This window comes from Propithecus coquereli, unplaced genomic scaffold, assembly GCF_000956105.1.
Source record: "Propithecus coquereli isolate 6110/MARCELLA unplaced genomic scaffold, Pcoq_1.0 Scaffold124, whole genome shotgun sequence".
NCBI lineage: Eukaryota > Metazoa > Chordata > Mammalia > Primates > Indriidae > Propithecus > Propithecus coquereli.
This window is the reverse complement of record NW_012136525.1, coordinates 2,572,282-2,586,984: the sequence shown is the minus strand read 5'-3', so window position 1 is coordinate 2,586,984 and position 14,703 is coordinate 2,572,282. Positions and strand designations below refer to the sequence as shown.

Here is a 14,703-nt window from a genome sequence, read left to right as displayed (position 1 = left end):
GTTCCCCCTCCCGCCGCCGCCGCCTCCATTTGTTATTTTCCCAATCCGGTCCCCCCACTGCGGGCACTGCCTGGCGGGAGGCTCGGGGCTCAGGGGGTGGGGCCCGCCCGAGGAGGGATGGGAGCCGGGGCTTCGGGAGGTTCGGGAAGGTGGGGAGAGGGAGGAGGGTGTCAGGAGGAGGGATGTGAGGCAAGAAGGTAGCCAGGACCCGCGGACCAAGAGAGGAGCACCAAGGTGGAGGGTTGGAAAAACCGGGGATGCTGTGAGGGGGGTTCGGGGCGAAGACAGAATGGATGGGAGAGATGGCAGCGAGGCTGGGCATGAAGGCTCCAGGAAAAACCCCAAAGGCCCAGAACCGGGGTTCCAGAATCGGGGTTGGGGGTGGTAGGAATAGACGGGAAGTGGGAAAGGGGTGTGGTAGGTGTAAAAGGGATTGTAGCTGATGAGCAGGGGAATTGAAGCTGGGGAAACGGAGGCTGAGAAAGAGAGGGGCAAGGAGAGGTCCGTCTTTGAGAAGAGCCGGAGATTTTCCAGCGTGGAAGTGGGAAGGACATGTCTTTGTGACTCAATTTCCTTTCCCCTACTCCAGGTCACCTCTGACCCTGTTTTCCCAATCCCAGACATAGTTACTTCTTGGAGAGGGGCATTGGGGCCCAATAGTGTGGGTCCTCTTGAAACTAATGAGGAAGACAGGAACACTGAAGGGAGAGTTAGGAAGAAAGGGTTTCTGGGAGGATGGAAAAGAGGAGAGAATTGGGCAACCTTACAGGCACTCCAAACAAGTTGAGACCTCCACTCTCAAATCCCCAGAGCATCTGCTGCCCCTCTATAGCTGTGATTTCTATAGGGAGGCCTTCAATACTGCTTTGAGCTCAAAGATCTCCCTTTGTGCATGGGCTTATTTCTACTGGGGTAGGTACCCTTAAGTTCCCCTCCCTGAGGGTGCTGTAGGAGGGTAGGAGTTGCTTTGGAGGGGGAAGCTGCCAGATGGACCCCTGGGATGGTCTCTTGAGGGGCATGTTTTGCTATTTTGTTGCCATGGCAGTGATCCAGTGGGATAGCCAATAGATGGGAGTTCAGAATGTTGATTGGACCTCAGCCTGTGCCTATGTCCTTGGGATTCTTGGCTGGATTCTGGAGGATGTTTCTGGTGCTCCTGGTGGATAGGAGTTTCCCCAGAGGGTGCACCTCTTTCATCCAGCAGTCTGTTGGAACAGGTGGATATGTTCCTTGCAGGTCATAGGTGTTTCTCCAAGTCCCTCCACCTAGGCATGGTGGGAGGGCGAAAATGCTCCTGTTAGATTATACTTTTTGGCTGTTGGTTCTGGCCTCTACCTCCCTAATTATTATTTTTTTGTACGCAGTAGTCTTTTTGCTTCTTTGCACTAATATTCTTCCATTTTCTTAAACTTGAATTCCTCTTTGAGTCTCACTTCCCAAGTATCCCTTTTTCTCTTTCCCAGACAGTCCCCATGGTGACCCCTTCCCTCAGCTAACCTTTGACCTTCTACTTCCCTGACCTTGTAGGAATGGCTGGGCTTTCCAGGCCCATCCTAGGTGAGGGTGGCTCAGGGGAGAGGGCTGTGAAACAGCCTTGCGCAGTGGAAAATTCTGGAATGGCAGCCTAGAGACCTGGGTCTAGTCCTGGCTTTGCCTCTGTGACCTTGGGCAAGTCTCTTCTCTTTCTTTGAGCCTTGGCTTCTTTGTAAGGTGAAGGGGTTATAGATGAGATGATCTCTGAGGCCCCTCTGACAGCCCTGGATTCTAAGAAGGCTTGGGCCGGTGAGTTGTTATCTGCTGGTCTGAGCTGCATTGTTATCTAGGAGTCACTTTGGACTGGTTTGTTAGTCTGGCAGGTCCAGAATGATGACGGGGGCTGGGCCAATGATCCTGAAATTCACCCTGCAGGCCCCCTTCGCAGAGAGCTTGTGGCGCCATTGTATTTCTTCTGAAGTCCTTTCCATGTTTCTCTTTCTTTCTTTTCCTGTTCTTACTTAGGGGCTCTTTTCCTATTTCTCACTTTTCTACCTCCCCAGTCTAGTTTTAATCATTTTCTTTTTGCAGTAAGGTAATGAAGGTGAATGTGCTTAGTGTGTTGCCAGATACATAGTAGGTGCTCTATAAATATTAGCTATGGTGACTGCCTGCTAGGGCAAGGTGGAGATAGCTCAGCTGGTTGGTACTAAAACATGGCCTAGGTTCAGAAAAGTATGTACAGTTCAACCCCAACCCCTCCCCTCCCCCTGCCACTTCTTATCTCCAGGATTACCTGCTTTTTATGACTGCTTTTCTCCTTCAGAGCTACTCATTGCTAATTTTATCGGATTTCAGCTGATTAAAAAAGTAAGAAGGGCACACTGTGATTGCTCTGTTCTTCAGGTACATTCCTGTGTTTCTCTGACCTTGTGGATCTCTTTTGACTGACTCAGTGAACAGGTTCTGTGATGGGGAGAAGAGATGGGCGCCTGCTCTAGGAGGGCTGGCAAGGATACACCGGTCACAAATAGTCATCTTCGTTGTGCTTTTAAGATTGTTTTCTCCTTTTGTTATGTTGGGTTTTGTTCTTTGGATTTTTTGGTTGATGGTATTTTATAACCAATCTACACAACTCAAAAAGGGGCAAAATAGCTGTAATTGAAAAAAATGACTAGTCTACTAGATAGAACACCAGTTGGAAGTTCGGAAGGAAGACCTGGGGCTCTGTCCTAGCTATATTGTGATTTTTAAGTAAATTGTTAAGTTTCCTGGAAAGGTTAGACTCACCTCTTACTGCCTGCATCCGTATGGTTCAGTGGAGGTGAGAAGTAATTATTCCTTGGGAAAAATATGCTGTAAAATGTGGTAATGCCATTTTACTAGCAGGCTTCCTAAATAGAATAGGTGGGTAAGCTTAGTCTTTTCGCACCAACACTTAATTCAAGAAGAATGACCCACTGAAGTTAGTGGGCTTAAAGGTCACTAACAAGAAAAGAACACCCATATATACATGACATCAGTAGAGGATATAGAAAGGAAGAAAACAGTAAGAAAATACCATTTTTGCTCTCAGAAGATCTTACATGGAGAGACTTGACACTTAGAAATATAAACAAGCACAAATGAAAATAGCGGGCTATAGAGATACAGATATGTAGATACCTATCTATTGATATGGATGGATATATACTATTTATATATAGCGAGATGTAGATGGATATATATTATGAAGAGGTATGTATCACTGTCTATGCCAAGTGGAAGGATAGGCTTAAAATTTTGTAAATCTGTATTGTGTGCTTAACTGCTATTTTAAGTCTTATCAATGTGAAAACCCTGACTTTTCCTCTAGCCTTAGGGAACTCAAGTACTAAAGAAAGGGTCTTTATGAGGCTCTCAAAAATGAAGTTCTACAATTTGGGGATACCTAGGTTTGGTCTTGGGATTGGTGGGGCTGTGTTCCTTTATTGTGGAATGAGACATTCTTCTTCTACCTACTCTTATGTGAAAAAAGATTCTTTTCATATCTGTGTGACTGATCTGGGCCTTCTGAGAATTCTCCCCACCAACTTCTGAGGAGAGTAGAGCAAAGTATAGAAGAAAGAGCATGGGCTTTGAAGGCAGGGACGTGGGCTTGATGCTGGTTCTTCACTGTGTGAGGTTGGGCAAGTCACAGTCACAATCTTTGAGCCTCAGTTCCCTCACCTATATCATGAGGATAATACTGAGAATGCCTTCCTTTCAGGGTTAGTTATAAATATTAAATGAAATCATCTATGTAGAGAGCTTGACAAAGAAGGTACTCAATAAATTAATACTTCAATTTCATTTCTTTATGCTCCTTTGTAAGGCTCTGTGGAATTTGTGTGTACATAAATATCCTTTAGCGATCATGAAAGGTAAAATAATGTGATCTCCTGGATTGGGGGCCATAGTTATATTAGAATTTTTTGGCCTCTCCAGAGATGAAAGAGATTATATTGTACGCAGAATCTCTCTCATTTTTGATAGCTAAGGCAGCACATGGGGTGAGGCAGCACATGGGTTAAGCCAGCAATGTCCTGGGGTATCTGTACCCCTTGGCCCAAAGGCTCAGCCCTCTGATAAGCACAATAGTATCCCCTTCTGACTTTGTTCTCCAAGTTGGAGACTGATGGTTTCTTTCTAACAGGCTTCACTGCAAAGAGATCCTGCAAGTTCCAGGTGCCTACACTGGAAACTTGGAGATCCTGCTTCCTGCTTCCCAGGCCATAGCTCTGGGGAACTTGGGGTGGAGCAGAGAAGTTTCTGTATTCAGCTGCCCAGGCAGAGGAGAATGGGGTCTCCACAGCCTGAAGAATGAAGACACGACAGAATAAAGATTCAGTGAGTAACAGCTAAAATGAGAGATGTGAAAGATTAGGGGCAGGGGCAGGCAAGCTAGGAAGAAGGGCCTACAGAGGAAGAGTAGAAATGATGTGCCTCATGAAGTTGGGTGCAATGTAAAAAGCATTACCTGCCGTGCCCCTCCTCTCTCAGATGTCAATGAGGAGTGGACGGAAGAAAGAGGCCCCTGGGCCCCGGGAAGAACTGAGATCGAGGGGCCGGGCCTCCCCTGGAGGGGTCAGCACGTCCAGCAGTGATGGCAAAGCTGAGAAGTCCAGGCAGACAGCCAAGGTATTCTGTCCTCTGGTCCTCCCACAGGATGCCCTGCACTTGGGCTTAGGGCGTGTGTGTTGTTGGGGGAGCTTCCTATCTGGCAGAGGCTAACAGTGGAGCTTGGGAGGAAGAAGACGGGAATTTTCTTTCTCTCTGACAGAAGGCCCGAGTAGAGGAAGCCTCTACCCCGAAGGTCAACAAGCAGGGCCGGAGTGAGGAGATCTCAGAGAGTGAAAGTGAGGAGACCAATGCACCGAAAAAGACCAAAACTGAGGTGGGAGACCCTTGTAGCCATCCTGACCCATTTTCTTACCATTCTTTCCCCAAACTTTTTTGCTCACTATTCCTACTTCGATGTCTCCTGGGATATAAAAGTAAAGGCAGATCCTAAGTGCTTATTAGAGTAGTCCTATCTATAATATGTCAGACAGGTCTTTAGGGCTTTGGCAGACCACTAGATGACCAGAAAGAGCCAAAGGGGACTGGAAGTTGGGGGATTCTAGCCTCTGGGTAAGAAGTTGTTCTCTGTAGAAGGAACAAGTAAATCTTAAGGAAAATGCAGAAGTGGTCTTTCTAAGAACAAAGGGTTTTGGGGATGGTTAGTTAAAGGGGTGAATGAGATGAGGGTGGCTGTGACATGGTGGAAGGCAGGGATTTGGAGTCAGCTGTGGATGGGGAGAAGGTGCTTGAGATGGACACTTGAGGAAGGAATAAGGTTTTACAAGGAAGGAAACAAGAATGGCTACTAGGGAGCCGCTGAGAATGTGGGGAGCGCGGGGAAATCCCCAGATGCGAGAGGTGGGCTTGAACAAGAGCACTCCTCACATCACAGCGCAGCCATGTGCTTTCAGGGGGGGATGGTTTTGTGCAAGAAGCCTCAAATCTTGGGGAAGCAGGAAGAGAGGAAAAAACGGTCCTCCCTTTTCTACAGCAGGAGCTTCCTCGGCCACAGTCTCCCTCGGATCTGGATAGCTTGGACGGGCGGAGCCTCAATGATGATGGCAGCAGTGACCCTAGGGATATCGACCAGGACAACCGAAGCACGTCCCCCAGCATCTACAGCCCTGGAAGTGTGGAGAATGACTCCGACTCATCTTCTGGCCTGTCCCAGGGCCCAGCCCGCCCCTACCACCCACCTCCACTCTTTCCTCCTTCCCCTCCACCACCAGACAGCACCCCTCGACAGCCAGAGCCTGGCTTTGAACCCCATCCTTCTGTGACACCCACTGGATATCATGCTCCCATGGAGCCCCCCACATCCCGAATGTTCCAGGCTCCTCCTGGGGCCCCTCACTCGCAGCTCTACCCTGGGGGGGCTGGTGGAGGAGTTTTGTCGGGACCCACGATGGGTCCCAAGGGGGGAGGGGCTGCCTCATCAGTGGGAGTCACTAGTGGGGGTAAGCAGCACCCCCCACCCACTACCCCCATTTCAATATCAAGCTCTGGGGCTGGTGTTGCTCCCCCAACGAAGCCGCCTAACACTCCAGTGGGTGGTGGGAACGTACCTTCTGCTCCACCACCAGCAACCTTCCCCCATGTGACACCAAACCTGCCTCCCCCACCTGCCCTGAGACCCCTCAACAATGCATCAGCTTCTCCTCCTGGCCTGGGGGCACAGCCACTACCTGGGCATCTGGCCTCTCCCCATGCCATGGGGCAGGGTATGGGTGGACTTCCACCCGGCCAAGAGAAGGGCCCAACTCTGGCCCCCTCACCCCACCCTCTGCCCCCTGCTTCCTCCTCTTCTGCCCCAGCGCCCCCAATGAGGTATCCTTATTCGTCCTCTACTAGTAGCTCTGCAGCAGCCTCCTCTTCCAGTTCTTCCTCTTCCTCCCAGTACCCAGCTTCCCAGGCATTGCCCAGTTATCCTCACTCTTTCCCTCCCCCAACAAGCCTCTCTGTCTCCAATCAGCCCCCCAAGTATACTCAGCCTTCTCTCCCATCCCAGGCTGTATGGAGCCAGGGTCCCCCCCCACCTCCTCCCTATGGCCGCCTCTTAGCCAACAGCAATGCCCACCCAGGCCCAGGCCTCTTCCCTTCTGCTGGGGGTCAATCCACTGCCCACCCAGCAGCCCCAACACATCACCATCACCACCAGCAACAGCAGCAGCAGCAGCAGCCGCCGCCACAGCCACAGCCACAGCCACAGCCACAGCCACAACAGCATCATGGAAGCTCTGGGCCCCCTCCACCTGGAGCGTTTCCCCACCCCCTGGAGAGCAGTAGCTCACACCATGCACATCCTTATGCCATGTCTCCCTCCCTGGGGTCTCTGAGGCCCTACCCACCAGGGCCAGCACACCTGCCCCCACCTCACAGCCAGGTGTCATACAGCCAAGCAGGCCCCAGCGGCCCCCCAGTCTCTTCCTCTTCCAGCTCTTCCTCTTCTTCCTCTCAAGGGTCCTACCCGTGTTCACACCCTTCCCCTTCCCAGGGCCCACAAGGGCCATCCTACCCATTCCCACCGGTGCCTACTGTCACCACCTCCTCGGCCACACTTTCCACTGTCATTGCCACCGTGGCTTCCTCGCCAGCAGGCTACAAAACAGCCTCCCCACCTGGGCCCCCATCATACGGAAAAAGAGCCCCATCCCCAGGGTCTTACAAGACAGCTACCCCACCTGGATACAAGCCGGGGTCGCCTCCCTCTTTCCGAACGGGGACCCCACCGGGCTACCGTGGCACCTCGCCACCTGCAGGCCCAGGGACCTTCAAGCCGGGCTCGCCCACCGTGGGACCCGGGCCCCTGCCACCTGCGGGATCCTCGGGTTTATCATCTCTGCCACCACCACCTGCGGCCCCTGCGTCAGGGCCGCCTCTGAGCGCCACGCAGATCAAACAGGAGCCAGCGGAGGAGTATGAGACCCCCGAGAGTCCGGTGCCCCCGCCCCGCAGCCCCTCGCCCCCTCCCAAGGTGGTAGACGTGCCCAGCCACGCCAGTCAGTCTGCCAGGTGAGTGGGCAGGGTACGGTACAGGTGGGCCTGGAAGTGGGGTCGACAAAGTGGCGACAGAGTAGGACGGGTGGGGCCTTGGTTCGTGTGGTGTCTAAAAAAAAGTACACTCTCCTCCTCCCTCGCTACGCCCTCATGGCCCTTGAGGAGGGCAGCAGCTTCCAGCCTGCGGGGCTGGTTTACAGGCTGGGGTCTGGCCGCCGCGGGCAGCTCGCAGGGATTGAGCGAGCGCCGCGTCCGCGCCCGGCAGGTTCAACAAACACCTGGACCGCGGCTTCAACTCGTGCGCGCGCAGCGACTTGTACTTCGTGCCACTGGAGGGCTCCAAGCTGGCCAAGAAGCGGGCCGACCTGGTGGAGAAGGTGCGGCGCGAGGCCGAGCAGCGCGCGCGCGAAGAAAAGGAGCGCGAGCGCGAGCGGGAACGCGAGAAGGAGCGGGAGCGCGAGAAGGAGCGCGAGCTCGAACGCAGCGTGGTGAGTGCGACACGACCTGCGCCACCCACCGCCTTTCCCTCCCTCCTTTGCGCTGCGCAGCGCGGCTCGGGGGTGGGGGTGGAGGGGCCACTTCGCCACCTGCCGGAGAGGAGGAGCCACTGCAGCCCAGCAAGTGGCACCCGAAAGGATTCCAGCGGGAGAAGTCTTTGCGTTCCTAGGTTGGCAGAAGAAGGCATGCTCAGGAAGGGCAAATATCCGGGAGGTGGTGGTGGTGGGGTGGTGTGTGTGCAGGAAAAGTTCTTGGTGGGCAGACTTCCAACGGGGTGAGGCATTTTGGCATTTAGCTCCTGAAACAAATGGGCAGCTTTGGACCAACCACCTCTTTCCGTAACAGTCCCTTTGATTCCACTTCTCCCTGTACCCTACAGAAATTGGCTCAGGAGGGCCGTGCTCCAGTGGAGTGCCCATCTCTGGGCCCAGTGCCCCATCGCCCTCCATTTGAACCGGGCAGTGCTGTGGCTACAGTGCCCCCCTACCTGGGTCCTGACACTCCAGCCCTGCGCACTCTCAGTGAATACGCCCGGCCTCATGTGATGTCTCCTGGCAATCGCAACCATCCATTCTACGTGCCCCTAGGGGCAGTGGACCCAGGGCTCCTGGGTTACAACGTCCCAGCCCTGTACAGCAGTGACCCAGCTGCCAGGGAGAGGGAGCGGGAAGCCCGTGAACGAGACCTCCGTGACCGCCTCAAGCCTGGCTTCGAGGTGAAGCCTAGTGAGCTGGAACCTCTACATGGGGTCCCTGGGCCAGGCCTGGATCCTTTCCCCCGACATGGGGGCCTGGCCCTGCAGCCTGGCCCTCCTGGCCTGCACCCTTTCCCCTTCCATCCAAGCCTGGGGCCCTTGGAGCGAGAACGTCTAGCGCTGGCAGCTGGGCCAGCCCTGCGGCCTGACATGTCGTATGCTGAGCGGCTGGCAGCTGAGAGGCAGCATGCAGAAAGGGTGGCAGCCCTTGGCAATGACCCGCTGGCCCGGCTGCAGATGCTCAATGTGACCCCCCATCACCACCAGCACTCCCATATCCACTCTCACCTGCATCTGCACCAGCAGGATGCCATCCATGCAGGTGAGACCCCTACTTCCTTGCTCTGGCCCTTGGGGGCCACCTCACCCCCTGGCATGATTGGGTTTTTTTTTTCCTCAGGCCAAGGCTTCCCTCCTCTGGTCTGGCATGAACCTCTTTCCTGAGATTACTGTCCTGATCTGTGCCTCCCTGACATTTCCCAGCCGATCTCCTCATGCTCTAGCCTAGCTGCAGAGCCTGCATGCATTCCCGACACCCAGCCCTCTCCATAGTCTAGTATCCTATCTGTGATAGAGGCCCAAGCCGGGCCTGTCAAGGAGAACCACCTTTCTACCCAAATAGCCCCAGTCCCCAAGCCCTTCGCAGACCTATTTTCTGGTTCCTCTGGATTCAACTCTTGTTTCTTGCCATCCTCTCTTTCCCTCCCAGCTTGAGGTGTTTCACGACCTCGATCTGCCCCATCTCTAGATCTGTAACCTAAAAAGGGCCTAGTAGCTTCAGTTTTGGGTGTCACAGGTGATAACGAGCTTTACTTACTATCCTTCCACCATATTATTGTCCAGCCTAGTCTTAGTCATGCTCATCCCAGGCTCCGTGCTTTCTGTCTCTTAATCACCTCTTTCATCCTGTCTCATTTTCTATACTTCTTTGTCCTCTTCCATCTCCTTGAAGCAATTTACCTCTCTCTTTCCTTCTCAGATCCTTCTGGTAACTGTAAGTAATGTCCTGTCCTCTGTCATCCATGTCCCTACTCCAGTAGTATCTTGGCCTGTCTGTTCCCAGGCCTCTAGTTCTTCCGTTCCACCTTTTTTCCACTTTGGATCTGTGTTTGACTGTCCATCTCTCTTCCCAGGCTTGGATGCCTTCACCCAATTGCATGGTTTTCCCTAAACCTACCTTCTGGTGACACCTTCCTTTTCTCTGCCCTCCAGCCTCTGCCTCAGTGCACCCTCTCATTGACCCCCTGGCCTCAGGGTCTCACCTCACCCGGATCCCCTACCCAGCTGGGACCCTCCCTAACCCTCTTCTTCCTCACCCTCTGCACGAGAACGAAGTTCTTCGTCACCAGCTCTTTGGTAAGGATGGAGTTTGGGGTAGGGGAGCTCTAATGAGAGAAGGGCAAAAAAAGAATGTGGTTGGTGAGATGGGCCTAGGTGGGCTTGGGGAGGGAAGAGGTGGTGCCTAGAAGAGCTGGGAAGGGGCATAGGAGAACTAAGGCTCCGCCCAAGGGAGGCAAGAGGTTTGAATCCTAATTCCACTCCATTACTGGCAACTTGCAGGACTGGCTGTGTTACCTAACTTTTCAGTCTCAGTTTCCTCTTTTTATAAAGTGGCTGACTATGCCCTGGCCCAGAGCGGGTACTCAGTATCTCTTAGTCATGTGCCCCCTGCCTTTCTTGCTCACAGCTGCCCCTTACCGGGACCTGCCAGCCTCCCTCTCTGCCCCAATGTCAGCAGCTCATCAGCTGCAGGCCATGCACGCGCAGTCTGCTGAGCTGCAGCGCTTGGCGCTGGAACAGCAGCAGTGGCTGCATGCCCATCACCCGCTGCACAGCGTGCCGCTGCCTGCCCAGGAGGACTACTACAGGTACTACAGGGTGCCCCAGTGGACCATATCCAGTGATCCTGGGATGGGCTGTGGATATGGTACAGCAGGGTACTACACCCCTCTGGGAGGGAGCCCCTCTTCCCCCATCCCTGTCTGTGAGAGGGGCAAGGTCAGGGTTGGTCTCAGTCTCTTATCTTTCTGCTGTGCATTTCTCTAGTCACCTGAAGAAGGAAAGCGACAAGCCACTGTAGAACCTGCCATCAAGAGGGCACCCATGGCTCCTGCATCTGGACCTTGGAGGCTCCCCCTCCCAGCCTGCCACCCAGAGCCCAGGAGAGGGTGCTGCTCAGTTGCAGGGCCTCTGTAACTGGGCAGAGGGAGGGAGGAAGGGCCAGACAGAAAGCCAAGGCCCATGTGGTGTGCAGCAGTAGGGAGGTGGCAAGGGTGGGGACAGACAGCGCACAGTATCTTGGACCACGTCCCTCTTCCTTGTCCCCCCCAGCTTTCCTCCTCCCCTGTGCCCAACCCTTGGTGGCCACCTCCCCTGCCCCACCCCGTTGGTGTGATTATTTCATCTGTTAGATGTGGCTGTTTTGTGTAGCATCTTGTGCTGCCCCTGCCCCTCCCCAGTCCCTGTGTGCGCGCCCCCTCTGCGATGTATGCCCCTTGCCCCTATCCCACATTAATAATTTATATATATAAATATCTATATGACGCTCTTTAAAAAACATCCCAACCAAAACCAACGAAACAAAAACATCCTCAGCTCCCCAGGAAGATGACTATGACTGGTTCTTTGCGGGCTGGGCAAGGGGAAGTGTCTCAGGGCAGTGGTTCCTAGAGAGAGCTGTGCCACCGGAGACTGGCGGGGAAGCTGAAAGGGACAGGACCTTAAGGAATAATGTAGGGGCCCTGAAGAGCTGGCAAGGGGATCTCGGGAAGAGCCCAGAGCTCTGCTGGAGAAGGTATAGGTGCCAGTTTCTCCCCGGCACCCTCTCCAGAAGTTAAGATACCGGAGGTCTGGGACTGGCCCACCTCTGACATGGCCAGGTCCAGGGAACTACTCAGACCTTGGAGGCGTTCCTATCACTGGTCCCACTGCTAGGAGCCACCGGAGTCCTCTGGAACAATGGCTTCAGAGTCCTGAATCCTTTGAGTAGAATAGTTTGAGAACCGGTCATCAAGCGGGAGTGGGGTGGGTGAACGGTTTCAATACGTCGTTGCAATTACTAATTGGCAGGTAAAGCCGATGAGTACAGTTTGAGAAGGGAGTGGGTGACAATTTCAAACGCCTAGAAGGGAAAGGAAGGAAAATAGGGCATTACGCTCCATCGCCTACCGCGGGACAAGGCCATTTTGGGAAAAACGAGAAAGCAGCGCCTGCTCTGAGCATTTATTGAGGCGAATCCCTGCCTTCGTTCTTAACAACAAAAGGGCTGTGACTGGCTGCTTTCTAGGCCAATCAGCATCGAGCTCATTTGCATAGACCGGTATCAGGCTTTCACAAACTAGAAATGAATGACTTAAGTAAGTTCCTTAGGATACTGTTTTTCCTAGTGAAAGTTACGGTGTGCCTTGTCGCTTATACACCGGTAGGAACGAGAAAAACGCCACTCTGAGCTCACCCTCACCAACAGTGGAGTTCACGCATATGCCAGGATCTCTCCAGACGCACTTCCTGTAGTGTTACAGCTCTTTTAGAATTTGTCTAGCAGGTTTTCCGGTCCTTACCGGAAAACCCTTTCCACGCCAGTTGTTCGTAACAATAGAGTATCTTGTTTGGGGTTGAAGTCGTTCTGTGTGTTAAATTTGGTTTCGTGTCAGCCGTGCGGTTGCAGAATCGCACGGAGCTCTCAATTTGGAGTTCTGAGCTACGTTCCGGAGCTTCCGGCTACGACTGATGTTGCTTCCCCTCCACCCCTATCGGCGTTGGGAAGTGCTTCTAGGTGGTGCTTGTTTTCCCCGACCCTTTTTTCCTCTTTGCCGTGCTGCACGTGCGGCTTCTGTCTCCATATGACGTCCGCCTCGGCCCAGCCAGCAACCCTGAGTGCTGAACAGGCCAAGGGTGAGAATCATCCTGCCGGGGAGGATACGGGTGGAAGACACAGCGACACACGTAGCTACATCCTTTGGGAAACGGGGTGGGGGACGCGAGGTACCATCCCTTTTGTACGTGGGGTCCTTGTCCTCCTAGAGCGAGGGACTCGGGGGTGGGGGTGAGTTTATTGGGTTACTTAGGGCCCCAGTCCGCTAATTCCCCGCCCTCTTCCCTGCACTCTCTGATGCACCCACCGCGCGTGTTCCAACGCCTACCTTGGGACGCCTCCCTGGGATGCTTCTGGCGCGCAGTGGTCCTGGCGGAGGTGATCCAGGCGTTCTCGGCCCCTGAGAACGCCGTGCGCATGGACGAGGCTCGGGACAACGCGTGCAACGACATGGGCAAGATGCTGCAGTTCGTTCTGCCCGTGGCCACGCAGATCCAGCAGGAGGTTATCAAAGCCTATGGCTTCAGCTGCGACGGGGAAGGTGGGTCTCACGCGGGATGGCGGTGGAGTGGGTCACGGAGAGAGCAATGGATCGGTGGGCCCCTAAGCGGTCTGCTTTCTCACCACACGGCGGCAGCCACAATCTGACTAACAGTGTTGGCACTCAGAGCCCAGGGTCTACCCTGTGCCTGGAAGTCCTCAGTGCGTTTTGTCGTGTCTGTACAGGTTCCATATCCCTTGTCCGAAATGCTTGGGGCCGGAAATGTTTCAGATTTCGGACTTTTTCGGATTTTGCAATATTTACATATACATAATGAGATATCTTCGGGATGAGGCCTAAGTCTAAACATGAAATTGATTTATATTTCATATACACTTTACACACATTCTGAAGGTAATTTTATACAATAGTCTTAATAATTTTGTGCATGAAACAAAGTTTTGACTGTGGCCTGTCCCATGGGGTCAGATGTGGAATTTTTCATATGTGGTGTCATGGAGTGCTCAAATAATTTCAGATTTTGGAGCATTTCGGATTTTCCGATCAGGGCTGCTCACCCTGTAGTATTAATATTAATCACACTATTATTCCATTTTGTGATGCAGGAACAGACTCTAATAGTAAAGTAAGTGCCCAGGGTTATAGCAGAGCTGGACTGGAACTCTGTTCTGCTAGCTTTCGGTGAGATAACTGCATGACAGCATACTCCTGCAGCCCCTCCAGTGTGTTTCAGCCCATGTCTGAGGGTTGGCAGTTAAATTTCCTTGGTGTGATCATGGTGTTCCCCAGGGGTGTGTATCGACTTAGCCCTGCTGTCCCATAGCTCTCCTGTGTCCTGGTTATAGACCTAGGTTCATACTTGGGGTTCCTGTGCCAAACTAAAATGGTTCACCTGAGAGTGAGAAGCGCACTGCTTTGGGACTTTTTCATTCAGTGCATCCCAACCAGTTGTGCCCAGTGTAGACCAGGAAGTGATCCAAACCACACAGGACAGAGGCCTGCATGTGTCCTGGCCAGAGGGGGAGCAGCTAGTAACTCATGCTCAAAACACCACCCCCTCCTGTCTTTGGCACAGCGGTCAACTCTCCATTCCCTCTTGCAGGTGTCCTTAAATTTGCCCGCTTGGTCAAGTCCTACGAAGCCCAGGATCCTGAGATCGCCAGCCTGTCAGGGAAGCTGAAGGCACTGTTCCTGCCCCCCATGACACTGCCACCCCATGGGCCTGCTTCTGGTGGCAGCGTGGCTGCCTCCTGAGAGTTGGCCTTCGCCTGTTCTATTGCCAGGGAAGGGAAGACCTTGGCGTTCCAGAAGATAATAAATGTGCCTGTGGCTTAGCCTTGGTGTCATCTTTTGTGGTCCTGACAACCCCTGCCTCTCGTTCCCAGATTCCCTCTGCCCTGGCCAGATTCTTCCCTAAACTCCCGGCTGAGCCCAGCCCTGCTCCGGTGAGGGCCTAAGGCTTCTGCCCTGCCCTCAGGGCAGGCTGAGAGGCTGGACTGGCCCCTCAACACTCTGGGTGGGTGGGCCTGCCCAGGTGGACCTCCTTCTCTGAGGGATTGGGATCCCGGGGCTTTTCCTTAGGCC

The 14,703-nt window shown here is 53.6% G+C and overlaps 2 protein-coding genes across 4 annotated transcripts; both read left to right on the top strand.

Moving 5' to 3' along the window:
* Positions 1–4,138: 4,138 nt before the first annotated feature.
* On the top strand, positions 4,139–11,409 carry ATN1 (atrophin 1). 2 transcript variants are annotated; one of them, XM_012637824.1, is made up of 9 exons: positions 4,139–4,341; positions 4,495–4,632; positions 4,775–4,888; positions 5,549–7,566; positions 7,817–8,039; positions 8,429–9,125; positions 10,016–10,159; positions 10,491–10,671; positions 10,850–11,409. In XM_012637824.1, exons 1-9 carry the CDS (start codon positions 4,315–4,317, stop codon positions 10,881–10,883), a joined length of 3,576 nt encoding a protein of 1,191 aa, XP_012493278.1. In that variant the 5' UTR covers positions 4,139–4,314; the 3' UTR covers positions 10,884–11,409. The 2 variants fall into 2 exon arrangements, with proteins under 2 accessions (XP_012493278.1, XP_012493277.1); XM_012637823.1 differs by having other exon boundaries at positions 4,143–4,341; positions 5,546–7,566.
* A 940-nt stretch (positions 11,410–12,349) lies between these two features.
* LOC105805037 (chromosome unknown open reading frame, human C12orf57) lies at positions 12,350–14,453 on the top strand. 2 transcript variants are annotated; one of them, XM_012637821.1, is made up of 3 exons: positions 12,350–12,697; positions 12,982–13,158; positions 14,222–14,453. In XM_012637821.1, the coding sequence occupies exons 1-3, from the start codon at positions 12,646–12,648 to the stop codon at positions 14,371–14,373; spliced, it is 381 nt and encodes a 126-aa protein (XP_012493275.1). In that variant the 5' UTR covers positions 12,350–12,645; the 3' UTR covers positions 14,374–14,453. The 2 variants fall into 2 exon arrangements, with proteins under 2 accessions (XP_012493275.1, XP_012493276.1); XM_012637822.1 differs by lacking the exon at positions 12,350–12,697 and adding an exon at positions 12,710–12,787.
* The last annotated feature ends 250 nt before the right edge of the window (positions 14,454–14,703 follow it).